Here is a 22,927-nt window from a genome sequence, read left to right on the forward strand (position 1 = left end):
TGTTTACTGTCTGTCTCCCTACACGAGAATGTAAGCTCCAGGAGGGCAAGAGCTTTGTTTGTTTTGTTTACTGTGATATCCGCAGTACCCAAAACAGTGTGTAGCCATACTAGGTGCTCAATAAATGTGTTACATAAACAAATCGTAATCATGAGAATATACCCAAACATCAGTAAATCATAGATGTTTGATCATTTGGAAAGCACTTACTTTCTTACTACTTTTACGTTTAAAGGGATACATAAATGGTGTTTATTTTCTTTAAATATCTATTACTAACATCCAATGGTCATTATAGAAAAGTTCAGCAAATTTATAAAACTTACCTTTTAAACAGGAAAAACATTCATTTTTCTTTGAGGTCTACATCACTTTTAATTACTTTACTTGGAGATAACGTATGAACTTTTGGGTAGTATAAAGGACTTTGATGTTCGTTCTACATCTCTATGCAAAGTATTGCAAAGATTCTACTATTGGTGGTCTTTCTTTGTAAATTGACACAATGAAGACATCTTCCTGCACCAAGTAAGATGAAAGAAATTGCTCTAGCCTCAAGTTGAACAAATGCATGACTTTGTCACAGCCCACCCATGTGTAAGCACTGCTCTCCTTCAGGATATTTTATTTATCACATACTATTAATGGAAATATGGACTGAATGAGTAGCAGTGTCAGTCCAAGTACAATGTATTTAATTTTTTAATTAAAAAACAGAGGGTTGCTAGAGGGGCGGGGGGGTGGGGATAAGGGGAAGGTGAGAGGTTTTGGGAACGTACAGAGGGATAATGGATGGGGGGAGGGGGGTTCACACAGTGTGAGGGATATAAATGATAAATGTCTAAGTTTTGCTTTGTCTTGTGCACCTGAAACTAATTAAAAAAAATAATAAATAAATAAATAAATAAATAAATATAGATAGTTCAGCATTTCACATCCTGAAAGGTCATCTTGGACACCCTACATTTTTTTTCCTATTTAATCAAACAAAAACTAAGACATATATTAAAAGGAAGTCTTTCATTGCTGTGGTATTTCTGTAAATATCTCCTGTAATATCCAACCACGTAGTGTAGTTGTCCTCCATTAGGAGGGAGAATTTCAAAAGTTTTTCTTCACCGTTGATGGGCTCTTCATCAGTAGAAATTGGCTCTGTGGGTCCCAGTAATACCTAGCCTTGTTGTAGTTTTTCCTATCTTTACTTTTACTCTTTCTGAGCCAGTTGGTTTAGATGTAACTGTTGCTACCAGCATATACAGTGGAGTTTTGTATTTTGCCCCAAATCTTAAGAGTTTTTTTCTTTAATGTCTTTCAGTTGATGAGAATACCATATTTACCTTTAGTGACATAGCAAATATGTTTTCATCTTATTTTTCTGTTTTTTGTGCTTCCTTGCCCATTTTCTTCAGTTATCTTTTATTTGTCATGTCAGTGTATCCCTGTATTTGAATCATTCAGTGGTTATTTTTAAATTCTGAGGAAATTTACATCTATATATGTCTCAATTTATCAACTTTAAAAATAAATTAGTTTGTTGTTTTTGGGGTTTTTTTTTTTTGATAAATATGCTTTGAGCACCTACTGGATGCCTGCTACTGTGCTCGATCCTGTGGATATGGGGTAGTGTTCGCAACAGTTATGTCTGTGACAGATTTGTATTACACCGTAGAACTGGACATAATACTAACAATACCAGCATCTTGTATAGAACTTAACTACATGGCGGACGCTATTTTAAACCCTAACATTAAAATAAACAAACAAACACATAAATAATCAACAAACCCTAACATACGCATTAGCTCATGTTACAGTCTGTGCACGAGGTAGGTTGTGTTATCCATCCTTCTTTGCAGAGGAGGACCTTGAAGCCCAGAGATTCGGTGACTTCCTCGGGTCGCAGTTGGAAAATGAAAGGTCTGGAAAGGAAGGCTCTTGGGTGCATGCACTCTCTTGGAAAGGAAAGTAGTGGGAAAGTTTCATATTTCTTTCCATCTAGCCTTTATCTGGAAGAAATTCTTGAGTTGTATTGCATATGGTTACGAGCCTCCCTTATTTCAAGGCTGATAATGATATTTTGCTTTACTTTGCTTTTCTTTGGCCATTTCAGGTAATTTCTGAAATGAATCACACATTTAAAAAGATAACGTCTTTATCATATTTGTTTTACAAATGTGAAACTTCGTTATCTTAAATCCACAATTTTTAAAACCATAGTTGATAAGAGATGACTGTATCTTTCAAAATTTTTACAAAACACTTGAAGGGCCAAGGACACTCTTATTATATTTACATATTGATGTAAATCAGATTGTTTACCTCTGAATCATTAGGTGAAAGGAACTTCTTTAATGAAGTTTGGTTGTTGGTCAGCGAGAAGTCGAGATAAAGTAGTTTTAAACCTTAGAGAAATTTAAAGAGTGGAGAACATTGAGTGATGTACTATGCTGTGTGCCTGTGGGAAAGGGAACATTCAAGAGAGAGATGCTAGGAAATTGAGATTTTAGAAATAAAGCAAGAAGATATCAAACACGAACTTGTGTTTTCATAATTTTGCATAATACTGGTCTATAGGGAAAGAGGATAAAATTCTCTTAATTATGCCCCTTCTGATCTTTAAATGTTTGAGCTTAATCCGGCTGCATGTGGGTTAAAGAGGTTTTTGTAGATTAGTTAGGAACCTAAACACCATTTAAAACAGTATTTCTGTGAGAAAACGCATTCTGAATTTAAAACAAATATTTATGATATAGCATATTTATAAGTTGGAGGATTCTGTATTTTATTTTTAAATGTGAATTTTTACACATTCTACACATTTTCAATGAGGCAGAACTGCTTGTCATCGCTAAAAACTCTTTTATCAAACTTGTTTTCTCTAGAAACAGAGAACTACTGGTATTAGACACCAGTATTAAATAAAAATTTGGCACCTCTGCCTGATTTCTTATAAAGGGCTTTAGGATGATCAGATTTCCTACTGAATAAAGGACTTAATGATTGTGTTTAGGCCTTTATGTAATTTATGTCCAGCTACTGGCAATAGCCTAATTGTACATTAAAGACATATATTAACTTAGAGGGCTATTAAATAAAAGAAGTGTTGCTTACATATAGGAAAGAGGTCAGTTTTATTCAGGATGACACAAAGGTGTCATGGAAGTGAAACTTCAATAGGAGTTAGCACTGTTCTTTCTAGGATCGGTGTACAGACTGTAAAGATCATGGTTTCACTTACAGACTAGGGGTGACAAATAAGCTAAATTTATAAATTCACTTATCATTCATTTGGTACATTGTTTAAAAAATACTTAACTCTACATATAGACACATTTGGCACGTACAGATGTGTGTCTTCTAAGCAATCCAAGGATGGAACTAGGGCTCGGCCTCAGGAACTACAATTCAGACACCTGTGAAATCAATTTTTTGTTCACTGTTTCTGATCTCTGCTTCTTTCTCTACAAAGACTTAATTTTTCTCTCCCTGTTGACCTATGTTTTTTACTTGGTAGATAACATGCCGCCAGTAGGGGCTCCCGATTTAGCTTCATCATATGTAGAAAGGCAGACCCAACTCTCTGTACTACCAATCTTAAATCTCAGGAACTGGCCTCTGATGGACCCAGCTTGTATCAGGTGTCCAGGCCTGGACCTGGCAGTGCAGCTGGAAGGCGGGGCCGTGCAGTAGCACTCGAAGAGGAGGCTTGTGGGGTAACCTTGGCCCGGTCAGGAGCAGCGAGAGGAGACAGACGGCGCCTCACCACAGTAGACCAGCTGTCCAGTCATACACTCATTTATAGCATGCCCGTGTATGGACTAAAATTGATCTTTAGAGTATCTACTTCAAGATGTTTTCCTTCAAAAATGATTTTCATAATCTCAATCTAATTTCCTTTGAAAAGCTACAGGGGATACTCTACAGTTATCTTAGACTTAAAGGAAAATGGCTAATGAAAGGGTAAATACAAAAAATCCTACCAAAGTTCACAGAATGACAAAGAGAGAAAGAAAAATAGTCTTCAGGCAAGGCTTTTCTCTTAAAAAAATATCCTCACTAAAACTGTAAAACATTTCAACAAAAACATTTCTTCAAATATGTTATTTTAAATACTATATTACTTAAGCAAATATTTAAATACTATATTAGTTTCTCTGCATACTTGACTTGAATTTAATGCTACCTGTCTGCCAAATATGTGGAAGCTCCAAATTTATTTTCATTTGCCAGGTTAAATGTTTATTTTGTTTTTCCCCGTAATGTGCTTTTTAAAGTGTCACAAGTATACCAAATCTGATTTCCTTTTAATGAGGACATGCTAGGGTTTTTGTTGTGTTTTTTTCTTTCTTTGGTTAATGATATAGGATATGCTTCTCTTAAGGAACATATGAAGGCATGTTCACCAGCCCTACCTACTGAAGGTGCCTGCCTTTGTTAGCTGCTGGAAAGTAGACATTAACTTTCTTAAAGGAAGTTTGAAACTTGTCCACTACATTTACCTCCTTTTTGAAGCCTTATTATTACTTCCTTATAATCAGAATACCAATGACTTCTTGTACTGTAAAATATCTAGTTTTACCTACCAAGTGATTCTGTATAGAATACTACAATGAAAAAACATTAGGCCTATGGCGATTTACAAATAACTGACATTATTTGTTTATGAGGTATCCCTTTTCTTCTGCTCATCTATGTGACTCAAACATCCATTTCAAATTTTGTTCTTATGTTCAAAGAAAACTTACCTGCCTTTGAATATTACAGTTTCTTAAGTATACTTCCCTAAAATAACTGCTTGCTAATAGCTTTCAGAGTGTATCTTGTTTATCTTTAAAAGACAGGTTTAATAGTTAGCCTCTGTATGAGTTGCATAGTAGTTTGTACTTTTTGTAAAGTTCATTAGTACCTCTTTTTAGTTTCTGTACGGGACTGATTCACTATAGTAAGGAGCATCTTGGGGAGGAGATATTGGAAGCCATAGTGGTAGTAGTCTTCCTAACCTTTAACTTCCCTGAAAAATCGTACCTGGAATTGTTTTTCCTTCTACCGTCTGTTACGAAAATGCAGATTTTTATGAATGCCACACTCTGTCTTGCATTATCAGTATGTTAAGGCCTCCTGATTTCCTAAATCCAGTGCCCCCCGTACGAGGCATGGGGAACATAAAGAAATATGATGCAGTAGATTAAATAGCTGTATCCCTGCTACAGGGGAAGTAGTTCACACACTTTTACAGTGTTGAAGTATCTAGCTGTTGTCCAGAAGTTAGGAAGCTGGTGGCTTCTCCCAGTGATGTTTCTTCTATATTAGAATCTCTACAAGTAGACTGCAACCGTTTTCCAGTGCAGCATGGAATGGGTTGTCTGATCTCTTAAATCTTAGGACCCATGGCTCTGAAGTATTTCTAAAGGGTTCAGGACATCCCTAAGATACAGGATACACACAGGACCACAGAACATTAGAGCTGTACTCAAGCAGACAGAACTTAGTCACAGTAAGATGCAGCAACTTAACCTAGAGATTCCCATCTTGTGTTAGAGGTAAAACAAGACCTAAATTACAGGTCTCCTGATTCCAGGTCAGCATTCTCTTCTCTAGTCACTCCAGTCTTTTTCTGATGGTACAGAATGTCTCTCAGTATGAATAAATATTTCAGAGCTTCAGATTATGATTAAAACTCATCTCTGCTCAGCACTGTTGAGTTAGAATATCTGGAGATTGGTTGGAATTATATTACCTCTATAATGTACTCTATCCATTCCTTTTCAAATATATTGTGAATGCCATTTTATTTGCTTTTTGTTTGTTTTTTATCATCAAAATAAAGCAGTGCATAAATATAGAACTTCTCGAGAAGTATGCAGTGTTTGTATTTTTTGCTATTTTAAGTTTGTTCGTTAAAAAATGAAGCCGAGTTTTTCAGATATTATGGCCTGCTGTTTCATTAAAATTCACGCTGCATATCCAGCTCTGAAGATATTCTGTTACTTTCAAGTTCATTGTTCTCAGGATCACTTCAGCCCTCATCACTCTGTCTGCTTCAGTCATCGTTTCTGTGTATGATGAAGTTTGGGATTGATGGCTTTTCATTCCCTATACCTGAGAGGTTTTGGGAACGTACAGGGGGATGGTGGATGGGGGGAGGGGGGTTCACACAGTGTGAGGGATGTAAATGATAAACGTCTAAGTTTTGCTCTGTCTTGTGCACCTGAAACTAATTAAAAAACAAATAAATAAATAAATAAATAAATAAATAAATAAAAAGAATTCTAGTAAAGGGTTATAACACGTCAAAAGCAGTGTCCCTACCCTGCCAGCATTTATGCAAAATGCATAGATTTAAAATGGCAAAGTATTTAAGCACCCATTCGAGTGAATCATTTGTCAAGTTGTTTTTCATATTACTCACCTTTGTTGAGTTGTGGTTATGCTAACCCTAATGTATGAATAAATTAAATGCAACTAAACCTATTTCTTCCTAGGCTAGTGTGTCTCAGTCTTTTTGAGGTTAGGATAATATTATTGATTATTTGTTTTACTTAATGTTGTCCTCTCCTTATCTCCTGAAAACACTCAATAAAGTTTAAAAATATAGAAAATAAATTGCATTTTTTTAAAATGCACTCTTAAGCTCAGTGGAGGCTCTTATGACAGATAAAAATCAGGTCTGGAAATCAACATGATAGATCACAAAAATGTAATGACTTTTAACTTCAACCATATGCCAACATGACAGAGACAGCTACTTGCCGCCCAATATCCATTCTCTCCTTCTTACTCTCTAACAAAACTCTAATATTTAGCTGGATACATTGCCATCTAGACAAAAGTCCCACATTCCTCTTCTTACCTTGCAGCTAGGTCTGATCATCTGACTGAGCAGTGGTCGATGAAATATAAGCATAAATATTCAGTTGGACTTCCTGTTAGTTTTCTTAAAATAGAAAGGTACATCCATTTTCTTAACTGCCTATATTTAATTGCTTTATGCAGATGTGATACCTGGAACTTTAGAAGCCATTCTGAATCATGAAGACAAACCACAGCCTATATTATGGTACATGTCAATTATATCTCAATAAAGTAGGGGGTATAACAGGAGATAGATAGATAGATAGATAGATAGATAGATAGATAGATAGATAGATAGATATCTTTCCTTTAAAAATTGAGGGGGGAAGCAACAATTTTAAAATGTTAGATGAAATACTGCCATTTATGACAACATGGTTGGATCTTGAGATTATCATGCTAAATGAAATAAATCAGACAGAAAAAGTCAAGAACCATATGATTTCATTCATATGTGGGATATAAAACTGAAAGCAGCAAAAATATCATAGGCACAGACAACAGTTTAGTGCTTACCAGAGGGGAAAGGGGAAAGGATGGTAAAAGAGGGTATAAAGGGTCAAATATATGGTGATGGAGGGAGAACTGACTCTGGGTAGTAATACACTATGTAGTATATAGATGATGTATTATAGAAATGAACACTTGAAACCTATATAATTTTACTAACCAGTGTCACCCCAATTTAAAAACAAAAAGAAAGAAAGAAATGTCAAAGCAGATGCTGGAGGAGACTGAGGCCCTTGTGACTTCAGCAAGTGGTTATGTCAAACCTGATCTACTTGTCTCCAGAATTCATATATATGAGGAAAAATAAACTTGTATATTACTTAAGCAACTATAATTTGGGATGAGATTGGAGATAGCCAAAAATATTTTAACTAGTAAAATCTGTAAATGAGCCCCATAGGTTGATGAACCTAAGAATATACTTCTAGAAAGTAATTAGTGTCTTACACTAGACCTGGGCTGATACAAAAATTAGTTAACAGTCATAAGTGGAAGGCATTTGACAGTTCGATCTGTTTGGCAATGATTGGATTCCATTTTGCCTAGTGCTAGTAGAAATCTAGATTCTCTCATATGGTCTGTTTTTAGTCTGTGCCAGTAAAATGAACTCGTGAGTTGTGAAACAAACTTTGTGCCACTTCATGAGAGCAGATAATGCTTAGCCATCTGGTGAAGTCATCACATTGAATGTCAAGGAAGCTGTAGGGATGGCTCATCCTAGCCCTCTAACACACGCTGCTGTGCGGACTCTCTGTCAGTTCTAAAGCTCCACTTTGGACAAGATGTAAAATGTCCTTTTACGTAGGACATTGATTTTTTTTTCCCTTGTTAATTCTTTCCCAGATAATTGACAAATTAAGTCTATTTTTTTATATTGAAAGAATATTTCGTCATGTGGCCTATGATTTTCAAAGAACTATCATACCCACAGGACATGTCTTCATGGGTTTCACCCTAAGTCTCATTAATATAATGAGTTTTGTTTATCAGAACTTATCGACATCAAAAGGTTGAAGAAATCATTCAGCATTTCTTAGTATGCTTCCTGTCTCTTAAATTCCAGAGGAAAATAAGAGAAAGGATTTGATTTTAGATTTTTGTTTGTTTGTTAATCAAAATATCCATCCTGCTACTTAAGAAATTAAAATATTGTGCTATAGAAAATAAGTACCATCTGGGCTGTGTGTTTTTCTGCCTCCTCTAAAGAACACTATGCAAAGGAGGGTATGCAAAGTAACAGGACATGCTTCATTTAACTATACTTAATGGGATACCTGATGTGGCACAGTACTGTTCTTAGAAGTTGTATACAAATCAAATTAGAGTTGATCTCATCATATTGTAAATGCACCAGGAAAGCACCAACATAAAAGAACCCTAAGAGGATTGCTTTTGTGTTGTCAAGAATCTTAAGTCATTATTTTAGCAAGGTGGTATTTGTATTATATGGATCTTCATCGTTCATTTCAGTGTTGCCTATGTGTTGTTCATTCACCAGCAACGTTTAGGCAATCTGGTTTAGCAACCTGTTGCCCCAGAGATCATCAGGGTTATTGGACTGCTCTGACTGGCTAATTAAAGTCTGCTGTTCCCACGTTCGTCCTCACTCTGCTTCCGCCAAGTGAAGCCTTCTTGTTGCTTCTTATTCTTTGGAAGAGGATGACCTTCCAGATATATGAGATTATGCTTATGTCCCAAAAATGTGCTCCCATTTAAAGGCTACAAACTTTAACAGAGCACGCGCGTGCGTGCACACAGACACACACACACGATATACACACCCTCAAAGTGTTTACCCATTGTATTTGTCCCCTTGGCATCATTTTCCTAATCATGAGTGTCAGTCATCCCAAAAGATTCTAAAGACTTCGTTATATAATGACAGTTCTTAGTTCAGTCTTCTCCTGAACTGTAGTATGCCTGTCTTCTTTCTGATATTCTTTTTAGACTGCATGATGTGTCCAGAGCATCAGCTTTGGGGTCAGACAGACCTCAGATCACAGTTCATCCCTGACCTTGTCAGAAGTATCCTTGTTACGTTAGACATAGTACTTCATGTTTTTGAACCTCAGATTCCTCAATTGGGTCAGCGTCTTAAACTGTTGGGGACTATTTGTGGTAACATGTGTAATGTACCTTGCTCAACAGCCAGCACATGTGTCTTTAAGAAAGAGTAGCTGTCTTTGAAAAAATATTCTTTATAAAATGTACAATGTGGCTAAATTCCTATAGATATACATACAAATGGAATTTAGTTTAGATAAATCATATAGTGACTACCATCAGAACTAGTCAAAGAAATTAGCACATAGAGGGATCAAATTATTGGAATATCTAACATTGATGGCCGTCCCCCAGTTAAAAAAAAAAAAAGCTCAGAAAATGTAGTGTGTCTCTTCAGAAGGCACTATGTAAGATAATTCTGTAACATTTGTCTACTTGTATCTTATTAACTTACTTGTGTTAGAGTTCTAGATCATGTTAAAACTGCACACAGCTCAAGTTTTAGGGTTCTGTAAAAACTAAGCCTATTTCTTATCAGATGTACTGAAGAGCTTTTCAGGTAGAATTTTTTAGATTATTGCAAGTCTTGTAGGTCTCTAGAGTTGGAACATAAAGTAGGAATGTCTAATTGAACTCTGGGTAATTTTACTTGGCTAAAATTTACTCTGGTAATTCTATCTATATTCACTAGAAAATGTTATATTTGAGTAAGGAGTTATAGGCATCAATGATATAGTGGAAAGAGCACTGGTTTTGGAATAGGAATCATAAGTCTTTCTAGCAATGTCTTACCTTGATGAACAGCCACAGAAATGCTCATCCAAGTACTAAACACACCCTGTTTGGCCTTGAGATCAGGAGATTTAAGGAGTGTTTTGGGTGGTGAGGATGGGTGAAGAGTACACAGGAACTCTCCGTACTATTTCTGCACATTTTCTATGAATTAAAAGTATTTCAAAATAGGGTGTTTTTTTCTTTTTTTTAAGTCACAGAGAGTCAGTGATCTGCAGTTTCTTCCTCTATAAAATAGAGATGATACTAAAAGCTGATCTTCCTGCCGCATGCAGTTGTTGAGCAGATCAGCAAATAAGGCAATATACATAAAACTCAGAAATGCTGCTTTTCTGTGCTGTGATTCTTCCTCACTTGACTTCACCCATATTACCTACCACCTCTGATCCTCCCTTCTTCTTGCTGCCAAAGTTGTCCTTTGCTTCTTTAAAGTTTTTGTGGTTACTTTATTTAAGGTGAAACCCTGCCTCACAGCACCAAGTCACTAAAAACAGTTCTCCTTTCTTCATCTTTCTTTGTAATCCATTCCACACCCTCTGTGGCATGCCTTCATTAAGCCTTCTTACTTAAGAACTGGGCCTAATGGCCACTGACATTTAATCAAATAACAGTTATAATACATTTACTCATGAGTAAAGGCTGATTAAAATTTGGGCACTGACATCTGAGGATGGGAATTTCATCATCAAATATCTTAACAGAGACCATTTTGTTAAATAACCATAATTATAGGTTTTCATTTATGATTCCAGGGGATTTTGCGATTCTGCATTCTTTGAAGCCCAAGAGGCTGTCATAGTATTCAAGCTACTTTGAAATACTGAGTTTAAGTACAGCCAGGGCTTCTGTAGGAGATAAGTTTCTGCAGGACTTTATCTTTCAAAGATTTTGAACCCACAATTATTTTAAAGATGATTTCTGTTTTTGTTTATTTTTTAATTAGTTAGGTAGACTTTTTAAAGATAAGAATTGAAAATAGACATTAATTTTCTGAATGTGTAGACATTTCTGCCTTTTTCCTGTCTTTAGGAATTTTCATTTATTACATTTGAAACAAAAGCAATTTGGATAGCATTTGTGTCTCATTAATTCCTATTGTATTCTCATTGTAGTCACATTTGGTCAAGTCTGTTTCTGTGTGTGTGTGTGTGTGTGTGTGTGTGTGTGTGTGTGTCAGTGATTAAATCTTGGCATACTCAGGAAATCATCCTCTTTTGTGTTAACTCGTGCTTTCGGTTAGATCAGACTCGGGCAGATTTCTATTGATGAACTTGCTCACTTCTGACTCATGGCGACAACTCAGCCAGTTATGAGAAAAGAAACTTCAGTTTTAAAATGATTAAGGACATTCTTTTAAGGGGAATAAACAATTTAATTTGGTTTATTTTGTTTCTGATCTTAACCCAGATGGTGTCCAGTTGTAAAAGCCTATTTTTCCTTTATAATGTATTCCCTTGAGAATTTTTCCTAGACTGGTGACTTCATTTCTTCACTGGTTCGTAATGTAATAGACTTCATTATTCATCTTTTCATAGTTTCATCTTTATCCTTTTTGAACTTTTCAAGCGTGTGTGATTCCAATTTACTGTAAACATGTTTTTTTACTTTTTCAAAGTTTATTTACAGCCATATTTTCCTTCAATTGAAAATGCTAAATGAATAATTTACCTGTCTTACTAGGATACCTTCTTAGAATACTTAAGATTCAATATATGAAGAGCCAATTTTCAAAATATTTTATTAGGTTGGTGCAAAAGTAATTGCTGTTTTTGCAATAATTTTTAACCTTTTAAACCGCGATTACTTTTGCACCAACCTAATGTAAATGGAGAGATTGAAACTACGGTATCAACACATTATAAGTAATGAAGAATATAAACTGGCCATTCTAATCCACCCTTGAGCCAGTTATCTCCGCAGCTCCTAACATTTCTGGCAGCAATAGTGTAGCTTTCAGAGAGAGTAGGAGTCTGATGAGAGGTGAGGGCAGGTCCTACTATATTGGCTCAGGAGGGTTAAAAGTAGCGACATTTATTCTGGACCATTATTTTAGGAGCATTGTTTCCTACGTGCTCCATAGATAAACCCGTCAGTTTTGTCACACCATCATATGAAAACCAAGGAGGAATTTCATAGAAATGACACAACATGATTACATTTTTCCCCCTTCTTCTACCTCCTCCCACTCGGTTCAAGCCGTTGTTCCCCAGTCTAGTTGTGTAGGACACAGCTCCCTGGCCCATGCTGGTATTATGAGCCTTGCGCTCCCCTGGCTGAGGCAGTCGGTCGGTGGTTGGCAGCTCACGCTGGCTCCTGGCCCCTCACGCTGGCCGCCAGCCGCTCCTGACGGCACACGGCAGGCCCATGGCAACACACAGCAGCCTGCAACAGCACACAGCAGCAACATGATTACATTTTTAAAAGATCACTTTGACTAGAGTGTGGGGGTTAGTCCTTCCTTCAGTATCATGGTCATCCTGTGAGTCTCACAGGTGAAATGGCCACTGTTTTGATACCAGATATAAAGAGACACAGTGCTGGTTCCTTGAAGGTCAGTCAGCATAGGCACCAAGAACTCTGTCCTGCAATTTGTGGTATTTCATTGAGAAATACTTTTCAGAAGAGAAAGAAAATCAGAGAGCTCTAAGTCTCCTTCCCTCACCTCTATCAAAGTATCTCTGCGCCGAACACTTTTCATTGATGAAGGTTCACAGTAAAAAGAGCACAGCCTTGGTTGGAGGAAGACACCTGGCTTCAGATTGCAGCACACCTTCCTTGCTCAGCCACCTTAGACACGTTACCTAACATATCTGAGCCATAGCTTCTTCATTTAAAAAACAGGAATTATATCTGCAGTATTTTCCTTCCACTGACTCACATCTGGAAGAATTAAGGTAATGTAAAGGGTCAAGCCTGGCACCTGACACAGAGTGTAGTCAGCCAGTGTGAGTCCCAGCCCCGTAGACGAGTGGGTCTCATTTCTGTGTGAATGTGCTCACTAGGGGATAACTGCCAATGTGTGGAGACATGTTTGGTTTTCACAAGCCAGGCAGTAGTGGGCAGATGCTGTGACATCCAGTGGGTAAAGGCCAGGGATGCCAAGCTGCCAAACATACTGAGTGCACAGGACAGTCCCCACAACAAAGAATCATTCGGCCCAGAATGTCAGTCATGTCAAACTGGGAAACCCTACCTTCGAGACACTGACTTTTCTATATGTATATGTAGCCTAGGGGAAAATACATGGATTCACTCCAACAATATTTATGAACTATCTACTAGGTGGCAAGCTCTTTAGGGATTTAGCAGTGAATAAAAGAGACGTAGTCTCTGCCGTCGAGGAGCTTATCTCCTACTTGGGGAGAGATAGACAGTAAACAAACAAATACATTGTGTCAGATGGTAGTTAGAGCTATGAAGAAAAATTAAGCAGGGTAATGGAGAGAGAGTTACCTGGGGGGACCTGCTGTTTTCTAGAAAGTGATCATAAACAGCTCCTCTGATAAGGTGACCTTTGAAGAGAGCCCTGAAGGTAAGCAAGGGAGCAAGCCAGACAGTGATGGGTGAGAGTAAGATATTCTGGACAGAGGTATCGCAATGTGCAAAGGCCCTGAGATAGGAATGTGTTTAGCATTGTCATGAAAAATGACAACAGGCCAGTATGGCTGGAGCAGGGGAGGAGGGAGAGAGAGAGAGAAAGAGAGAAAAAAAGATGAGGTCAGAGCGGTAATAGAACACCAGATTGCGTAGGGCTTTATAGGTCATTCTGAGGATTTGGGATTTTTTTATTCCACATATGTTGAGAAGCCATTGGAAGTTTTTATCCTAAATAGCATGCTCCACTTTTCATCTTTTAGAAGATTGCTCTGGCTGCTGTGTGGAGAACAGACTGGAAGGGTCAGGGCTGCAGAGGTGGAAGAGTGGAAGCAGGCAGAGCCATTAGCTTATTTAAGTAATCTGGGGGGGGAGAGGATAATAACGATGGTTAGGGTCAGGGTAGCAGCAGTGAAGCGGAGGTGATGAAAAGTGGTTTGTTCCAGATAGGTTTTAAAGGTAGAGCTGGTACAGCTTGCTTAGAGGGAGTTAACTGATGAAGTGACCTAAAGTAAAAATTTTATATCAAAGGAAAAGAAGATCCTGTTGAAAAACTCAGATGTACCACACAGTATCAACAAAGAGGGATTCCAGGCAGGGCCTCCCCTGTTCTGGACAGAATTCCACGCATCCTTCAGGAGGATGGTGAGAGATGCTGCACTGACAGACTTCCCCCTCTAAGGCTTTATTTTAAGGGTGTCAGACTTTCCCCCTATATAGGGAAGCCAGCCTCCATTCAGTATGTGTGTCGGACTGCTTGAGAGCTTGATCTTGGCTACATCAAAATGGAAAGGTCTAATTCAAGGTCAAAGAGAAAGTATAAACCAAATTTTCTGTAATCATAGCTTTATATACATATTGTCCAGGCAGTGTTGTAAAGTTTTACCCTAAATAACCAACATCTTTAACTGTATTATTTGCTAGACTCTAAAGCGATGTCGGCTCATCTGGGTATTACATAAACTTACGGGAAGTTTTAGGAATGTTACTCAGAATACCTTAAGAGCTTACACATATTAACCTAGTCTGTTCACTTTTAGATATACAGCCAAATAAAAACCACAAAAAAGGGTTACAATTAGGAAAATAAAAAAGAGGTCAATCTTCTATTACATTAAAGAGCTAGTTTTAAAAAAAAAAAACTAGTTTGGGCAGAAATTCACATAGCTTTTTACATTATTTGCCAAGCTAATTATTACAGTGCATGTTGACAGTTTCAGGAAAACATTAGTAAAAATTAGTACTAACACTGTATAAGAATTTACAACCAAACATGGAAATGAGTTGTATGGTTTGAGGTTATTGAAAAAAGATGATACTTTTCTTAGAGAGCACACATTTTATCCCAGAACAGGAAATATTTTATTGTGTATAATTTTCCCAACTATTAGCTTAATAAATTCACATTTAAACATTTTAAACAGACATTAAACCAGTTTTAAAGGTACTATTTTAATTTTAATGACTATATTTTCCTTATACAACCAATTCATGCTCATTCTTGATAGTTTAAAATATATAGAAAACAAAAAACTCCTATAGTCATATTGATTAATATATTTAGAACCATAGAGTATAGACCAAAATGTCCAATATTTTGAAACAACTCTATTATGAACTAATACCACAAATATCCTTTTGTGTATTTCTTAATCACTGATGCTTTGTACTTACTGAGAATTACTCACTTATTTTTAGCACAGAATTCCTTTTAAGTCCTTTGAATGTTCTAGTCTACAGCTATTTCTTTAGGAAACTTCATATGATTACTGTAACACATTCTTAATACCTTATATCACAATTATATCAATCAGGATTCCGAGTTGGCTCCCTAAATAATACAGTTACATTCTTTCTCTCTTTCTCTCTCTCTCTCTCTCTCTCTCTCTCTCTCTCTCTCTCTCTCTCTCTCTCTCTCTCTCTCTCTCTCTTCCCCTTCGTCTCTCCCCCTCTCTCTCCCTTTCTACCCCCCTTCTCTTCTTCCTTTCTTCCATCACTCCCTCCCTCTCTCTCTCAACATATATCTGAGCCTTTGCTGTTGCTCTGATTTTCTGCCTCTTGCATAACTGCTTTAATTATTTCTGTGCGTGGTCATTTATTTAATGACCTATAAGTCAAGCAGAATTAACTCAAGAGGAAAGGTTTCTTTACTTAATTTTTTTTTTTTCTGATTGTAATTCACTTAAAAAAAATTAAAACATTACTGAAATGTGTAACTGGAAAGTAAGTTTCCTATAGTGCTACTACCCCCAGAGATAAGTACTATTAAAAGTATAATGTATGTGCTTCCAAATATTTGCACGTGTGTGTTCGGAGACGAAAGGAGCGCACGTAGAAAAGTGAAGGAGTATAATACTATCTAGAAGAACAAATCACAAGAGAGAAATAATGTGACCTGTGATCTTTAGGGAAAACTTTCTAGAGGAGGTGGTACCTGTACTGAATGGGAAGTAGTTAAATTACCGGGTCGATGGGGGAGGGAATGGCCAACACAGTAATGAGGGAGGGGCAGGCAGCAGAAAATCATGGCAGATGTGACAAAGGATGACATGAGTAAAGCAAAGAATATACATTTTAGTGAAAATAATATCTGCCTACATAGAACGGGCCATGTTAGGCCAGCATTTGGAAGCCAGCATCTGAGTTTGAATTTGATGCAGTGATTTGCTGAGAGCCATTTGTTTCAGTTTATGATGAGAGGAATGAAAGCCGTGTGGCGATGGAGGAGGGTCTGCTATGGTGAGGTCTTGCTAAGTGCCAAGGCCGTTTCTCTGTTTTTACTTATTGTACCCAGATGGTTTGGGAGAGTTAAAATTTTGGAAGGAACCAGCTAGGAACCAGTTGCAGTACTCCAGGCCCAAAATTATGAGCTTTGCAGTTGACATAAGGGCAGGGAAAAGAATCTACCAAATGTTTTGAGGGAGACTCACTTGACCCTTGGATAGGGCAATCTACTAAATTACAAACTGACCCAGCGAACAGAACAAGTACTCCCCTGGGTACTGAGTTGCCTCTGCAACAATCTAGGTAAAGCCTTTAACCTTTCTGGACCTCAGCTGCCTTATATACAGTGAGATGGGAATGTGGTTTCTAAGTGTGTTCAGCCTTCTGTGGTGTTTACGGATCTGTTAGTACCCCTTTTGCAAATGGACCACAACAACATACACGAACCTGCATAAACATCCCATAATTCACATGCTGTCATGTTGCTGGATGCTGCTGCCCACCACTCCATTTGAAGTTTTCAAGTTCAGCAACCATTTCTGTCTAACATGAAGTAGTTGGTAGATTACCATTGGCATTTTACCTTTTTCATGCAGAAGAGACTTTGCATTTCAATTGTAAGACTTCTAGGAGGAATCAAAATAAGATTTTTTTAAAAATCTGAGGTGGAAGTGAGAGCACATAAACTTCCATCTTGGTTTAAGAGTTCTGTTCGGTGATTCTGTATTGCGGAAGAAAGATACATGTCGTATGTCTTGAGAAGCCGCCAAGAGATACTCTAGCACATAGCTTCTATAACTATTACATATACTTCAGTGAAAGCATGTGGAGAATTTAAGTGAAACTGCATGCTGCATAAGTAATCCACCCTCATACCTAAACTGGTACAGGCAGGGGCAAATGTTGATTGTCATAACTGAAAATATTTTTCAAAGACACAACCAATTTCCCATTCATTGAAATCAAAACTTTTCACTGAAAATTTAAATTAACAAATATATATTGAAAGTGTGTTGTGTTCAAGGTAAACAAACAAATTATACTAGGTGTAATTTGCATCTGTAAATATTTGCTTCCTTGTTTTCATTTAGATAAGACCCAAAAATGAGTTCATCTGACATGGAATTCTGCCTTCTAAGTTTGTTTTACAATAACCAGAAAAAGCTGTAACTTCTTGGTAGTGAGATGAGTGACAATTAAGCATAACTATTCCCTTTTACATTTTTAAAAGCCATTCCAGTGAAATTTTAAAATATTGTTGAGTGTTTGAAAAATCTTAGGAATAATTCTTTCAAAAGTAGTTTTTCCTTGCATCCCCCTATATGGTATTACTTTGCTGCATTGTAAATACTAGTAACATTCAATTTCAGAAAAGCCTGAGTATGTAGCATATTTTTACAAGTCTTCAAGAGCACTGTTGATACCTAAAGAAACCAAGGACTGGGTAGACTTGACAGATTAAGCAGAAGACGAACTGGACCTGCAGACATAGAAGCATGACTAATCTCAGGATGACCTCGCATTCATGTGGCCGTCTGACCAGAAGAGCATTATGTAATCTGAGACTGTTCAGTACAAACAAAAACTATGATAAAGCTACTATGATTATTCAGTGATATAGGTAATAATCAAAGCTAGAAGTAAAACCTGGGTCCTCAATCACCTAGTCTGAGGTCTAGTCTGAGGTCTAGGTCATTGAGGACCCAGGTTTTACTTCTAGCTTTGATTATTAACTATATGCTTCATTTGTTTTTCTTAATGTAAATTTCAGGGTCCTCAACTGGAAATTGGAGCTGTTAAAACTGTATATCTTGAGTGTTACTGTGTTGCCCTTTGTGAAGAGTAGGCATTGTTTTTCTGATGGTGCTGTTTTGCTAGGTTTAGGATTTTTTTCCCTAGCGTCTTTTTCCAGAGATTTCTTACAATACTATGAATAGAAAAGGACAGCCAGTGAGCTCTTTAGTGTAGATTGGAATGAATAATCTGAATAGAGGCAGAAGGGAAAGTGGAATTAGGACAACACAGAAAATAAAAACCAAACGTATTGCATAGTTGTCCAATGTCTTGATTTTTTTAATGGGTCTTTGGCTTAAAAAAACTGCCTACCCTCTCTGGAATTTGTACAGTTTGATTACAGATACTACAGTTTCTGATTTTAGATCAGCCAACAAGGATTTATATGCATTTCTTTGGCCTCATCCATCGATCCATCTGCCCCAGTCATTCAGCTGGCCAGCAAACATTTACTGAGGCCCAGGGAACTCCAAGCTAAACATTGGGCCAGCACTGAGATTATAGAAGGAGAACAGTTACTATTTTTAAAGAATACAGTCCATGCAGGTTAGATGTTTACTGCTTTTCCCAGGATTTAAGGTGATAGTGCAAGGACAGGAGATAATACAATCAGATGCTGAATGATTTGGATCGTTTCATGAGGCCAGGTTTGTCTCTTCCTTTTGGTTATTTGAAACAATTCATGGGAAAGAGAGAGGAGTAAACAAGTCAACATGGTGAGTAAACAAGTCAACATGTCATCATCACCCTTGTCATCCTCACGTCCCAGTTGGTGTCTGTGGTTTCCTGTTGAGCTTCCAGGACCCGCTCTGAACGGTAGTCATGCTTTTTCATGACATGGCGCACATAGAAAATGACAATATTGTTAGGCCACACCAAGGTAGATGGACAAGAACCCTTTTGGGGTTCTTCGCCATGTCACGCCCCATCCCCCACCCCACCCCTGATGTGGCATCCAGAAGGTTGAGAAGAAATGATATCTCTCTACACCTGCGACATGTTTGTAGCACACCGCCCACTGTCAGGTACATTACAGTCTGTACGGTCGTCTCTAGGTTATCCCCAGGTGGAGCCTTCGTTGCTGACCCAGGGCCCCACTAATTTTATCTTCTCATCAACAGTTTGTGCATGTTAGTTATAGTGGCTACATGATATGTTTTAGGAAGACAGTGTATAGAATTTAGAGGCTTCCCAAGAAAATTACTGAAGTACAGAATTACTATGGGTGAGAGACAGCTTTTTGTAATGAAAATAGGCTGGCTCAGGACTCAGGAGTCCTAGGCTTCAGTTCTAACGTGGTCACTTTCCGGCAAATCACTTCTCTCTCAACTTCAGTTTACTAAACTTTAAATGAGAGGGATTGAAGAGGATGAACTTGGAGGCCACCCTGGAGTTCTAACATGCCATCCATTGTCCTGCCTCTAAACCTTTGCTGTTGAGTCAGCTGCTTTGCTCTGAGTGTTTGCTGTGTGCTAGGCACTTACGAATGGCTTCCCGGACATGCCCTAGGGCCAGCGGCATCGGGCTCCTGAGAGCTGAGGTTTCTGCTTAGATGCTAGAGGAACTGAAATCAGACTAAGATGCTTCATGAAGGAAAGAGAGTAGACACTGAACAGGGTGTCCAAAAGGAATGGAGCTAGCTGTCATACTTTATGCTTTAATGTCTTTTAAATGTTATCAGATGATAGGCTTTGCAGCTCAGGCTCTTCCAACCAGCCACACCCCCATTAAAACTGGCAGCCTGGCAACATTAACCTCTTAGGATAAGTTCTCCTAACTTTCATTTCTAAAAATACTTGTTGAAAATACATCAACTGTAAAAGTCAAATCCTGACTGTCCGATTTGACGGAAGAAAAGTTAGCTTTAAGAATCCTGTTAGGAATTTTCTGTCTTTTTCCATAGTTACCTGAGTCCTTTCTGTCTGTCACGTGTGGGGTGGGTGCGGCTGCCTAGCTGGACCTGTCGCAATGCTAGATAATCAAGGACTGACTGCATTAAGGGAATAAGTCATTGCCCTGATCATAGGCTAAAATGGTAGCATTTGCTCCCTCCATACATGTTTTCTTGTTTATTTACCATGTGTCAGATATTTTCTAGGAACTACAAATTCAGACCTGAAAGGTTCCTGCAATAGCCAGACACAGACAGACAGACAGACAAACATGATACAGTGTTATCGGCCTTAGAAGTATTTTTAATAAACAGATCAGTAACTCATTTGTTATGTTCAAAACATATCAATTCTCCTTTCCTTCCTATTTTCCATTAGCAAAAAAAAAGGCACATGTCAGATACATTTTAGGACAAAACTAAATCATGCATTCACATACCAAGAAATACTTCTAAATATATAAAAATTCTCCCAGTAATATATATATATATATATATATACCCTTAAGAAAATATGATGTGTCAAATACACACACAAGAGGATACATATACACATACATATATATGTATGTATATAATACACATGTTTGTGTTATATTTACTTGTACATGTTCAAAAAGGATACTTGAACCTAGAGGGTAGATAAACAAGAGGAGTCTGGGTTTGTGTCAGCGCATATGTGTGTTTGTCTGCGTGGGGGAGATTGGGAAGGAAAGAAGGGAGGGAGGAGCAGAAGAGAAGGAAGGGGAAAAAATACTCAGTGATCTTAGAAGGAGCCACAGTAGTTAGTAAATTTTGCCCTACCTCCCACCACCCCATCTATGTCTTTTCTGTTTGAGCTGCAACTAGTGTACCATTATTCGTTCCATCAACTGATACATCATTGGAATTAAATTGACCACTCACCCAAATCAAACAAAATGAAAAAGGAATCATTTTAGTTGAAAAAATATATAAAAATATCCACAGACATTATAAGTAGTACTTGTGTACTCCAACAACTGTGATAAAGAAAACTTGCTAAAAGTCCTTCCAAAGCAGAAAAAAAATTAAAATCTCAGGGAATTTTTTTCCTTTACTGGCCAGAAATTCATTCCAAGAAGTACCAGCCTGTCTCATTTCAAAATGCTTCCCTTGCCAAGGAAGCGGAAGCGGTCATATTCTTTCCCACCAAACTGTGGGTGAATTATAATTATCCTACCTCGTGTGGGACAATGAAGCAGCAAACATCTGCTGTACTGAATCAGAAACCCCCGAATGAAGCTATATACCAAACTGTGAATCATACCTGGACTCAGATTAAAGGATTTGTGTTGTGTTTACCTTTTTCTTTATTTTCTTTGCAATTGAAAGTATGGATTTGTTACCTCTGGCGCCATGTTCTAACTGAAGGGAAATGTATGGATTCCATTCCTTGACTCCTATTTTAATATTTAAAAATCCCAGCTTTAAGGCAGATGAACCGTAATCATTAATAACAGTTTTTCTGTTTGATATATTATCTCATAGTTTTCTTTGAAAGGATGGTATAGTTAAGAAAATTTAGAAGAGCACAATCTAAGAAACAAGATCCCTTTAGTTTTTTCTTCTGCTTTAATGACAATAACAGAGGAGTGGAAAATGGTATTTTAAACTTTATTTCCAAAAGAAACAAGCTCAAAACTGCTGTTACTTATAATTTTATGTGTCATGGTATTTATGGTAGTACTAAACTTTTCACCTAGAGTAAGGAAAGGAAAATGGAACTTCAATTCTAAGTTTTCGTTGTGAAAACATATATAATAATCTACTTGCTTTAAAAAAAATATTTGTGCTTTTTTATTTTTATCTATTAGAGAGCAGAAAGACAAACTCGAATTATGGATTCAGCTCAATATGCAGAATTCTGTGAAAGTCGACAATTAAGTTTCTGTAAGTAAGCATTTAATTTTCCTTCATTATATGTTTAAGAGATTATGTGTTACAGATATAGTAAAGTATGACACAATCTCTGTTCCTTAGAAATTGGTGAATTTAATATATGCATAGTTACAACTGGTACAGAAACAGCCTCTGCATTGTAGGGGAGCCTAATAAAAGAGTTTACCCCACTCTACTGTTTTGCAATTAATAGTAGTAAGAGGTTTTAAAGGGTGTGAGTAATACACAGAGAACCAGGTTAATTATTCACATTACTGTTCGTCAAAAAATTTCATTTTTCTTAATGTTCCCATTTTAATTTCTTTTCCTGTTTCTTAGTTATGTTTACACAGTATTGTACTTGACCCATAATGGACTCTGGTAGTATAGTCATGACATTTAAAAGCCCCTAATACGTATTAATAAATCCCAAAATTTCCATTTATTTATGCATACTCATATTACCACAGAGGAACATATCAATAATCTCTTCCATCTTCGTCTGTAACCTCCTGCTGTGGCATGCATTCAGTGTTAGCCAAATTCATTGGTCTGTGCTCTTGTAACACTAATAACCAAGTGGTAAAATTAGGCTTACTAAAAGCACATTAAGGTTCATGTAAATAGTGGACTCGACTGGGTAGCAAAACATCCTTACGGCAAGAGTTCAGTGATGACTAAGACTCTCAGGATAAAGGTCAAAGAGCAAGTGTGATAGAAAGTCCGGTTACAAGTCTGACAAAATAGCACATGACCCTGGTCCGAGGGATTATACACACAATGGTGTCTTTAAACGAAAAGCTATTATGTGGCCACAAGAACAACGGCTTTGATTTGGAAAAAGAAAATGAGAGCTTCATTTATAGA

The 22,927-nt window shown here is 37.2% G+C and overlaps 1 protein-coding gene across 3 annotated transcripts in view; it reads left to right on the forward strand.

Moving 5' to 3' along the window:
• Positions 1-22,927, forward strand: part of SUPT3H (SPT3 homolog, SAGA and STAGA complex component) — a 464,602-nt gene that overhangs the window by 327,409 nt on the left and 114,266 nt on the right. For all 3 annotated transcript variants that reach the window (XR_012496623.2, XM_074333030.2, XM_074333029.2), the window contains exon 7: positions 21,997-22,072. Coding sequence is in view for 2 of the 3 variants with exons in the window: in XM_074333030.2 (XP_074189131.1) it covers positions 21,997-22,072 (76 nt within the window). In the remaining variant the exon portion in view is untranslated. The remainder of the gene's footprint in view (positions 1-21,996; positions 22,073-22,927) is intronic.

This window comes from Rhinolophus sinicus, chromosome 2, assembly GCF_057876585.1.
Source record: "Rhinolophus sinicus isolate RSI-liver-muscle chromosome 2, RSI-T2T, whole genome shotgun sequence".
Lineage (NCBI taxonomy): Eukaryota > Metazoa > Chordata > Mammalia > Chiroptera > Rhinolophidae > Rhinolophus > Rhinolophus sinicus.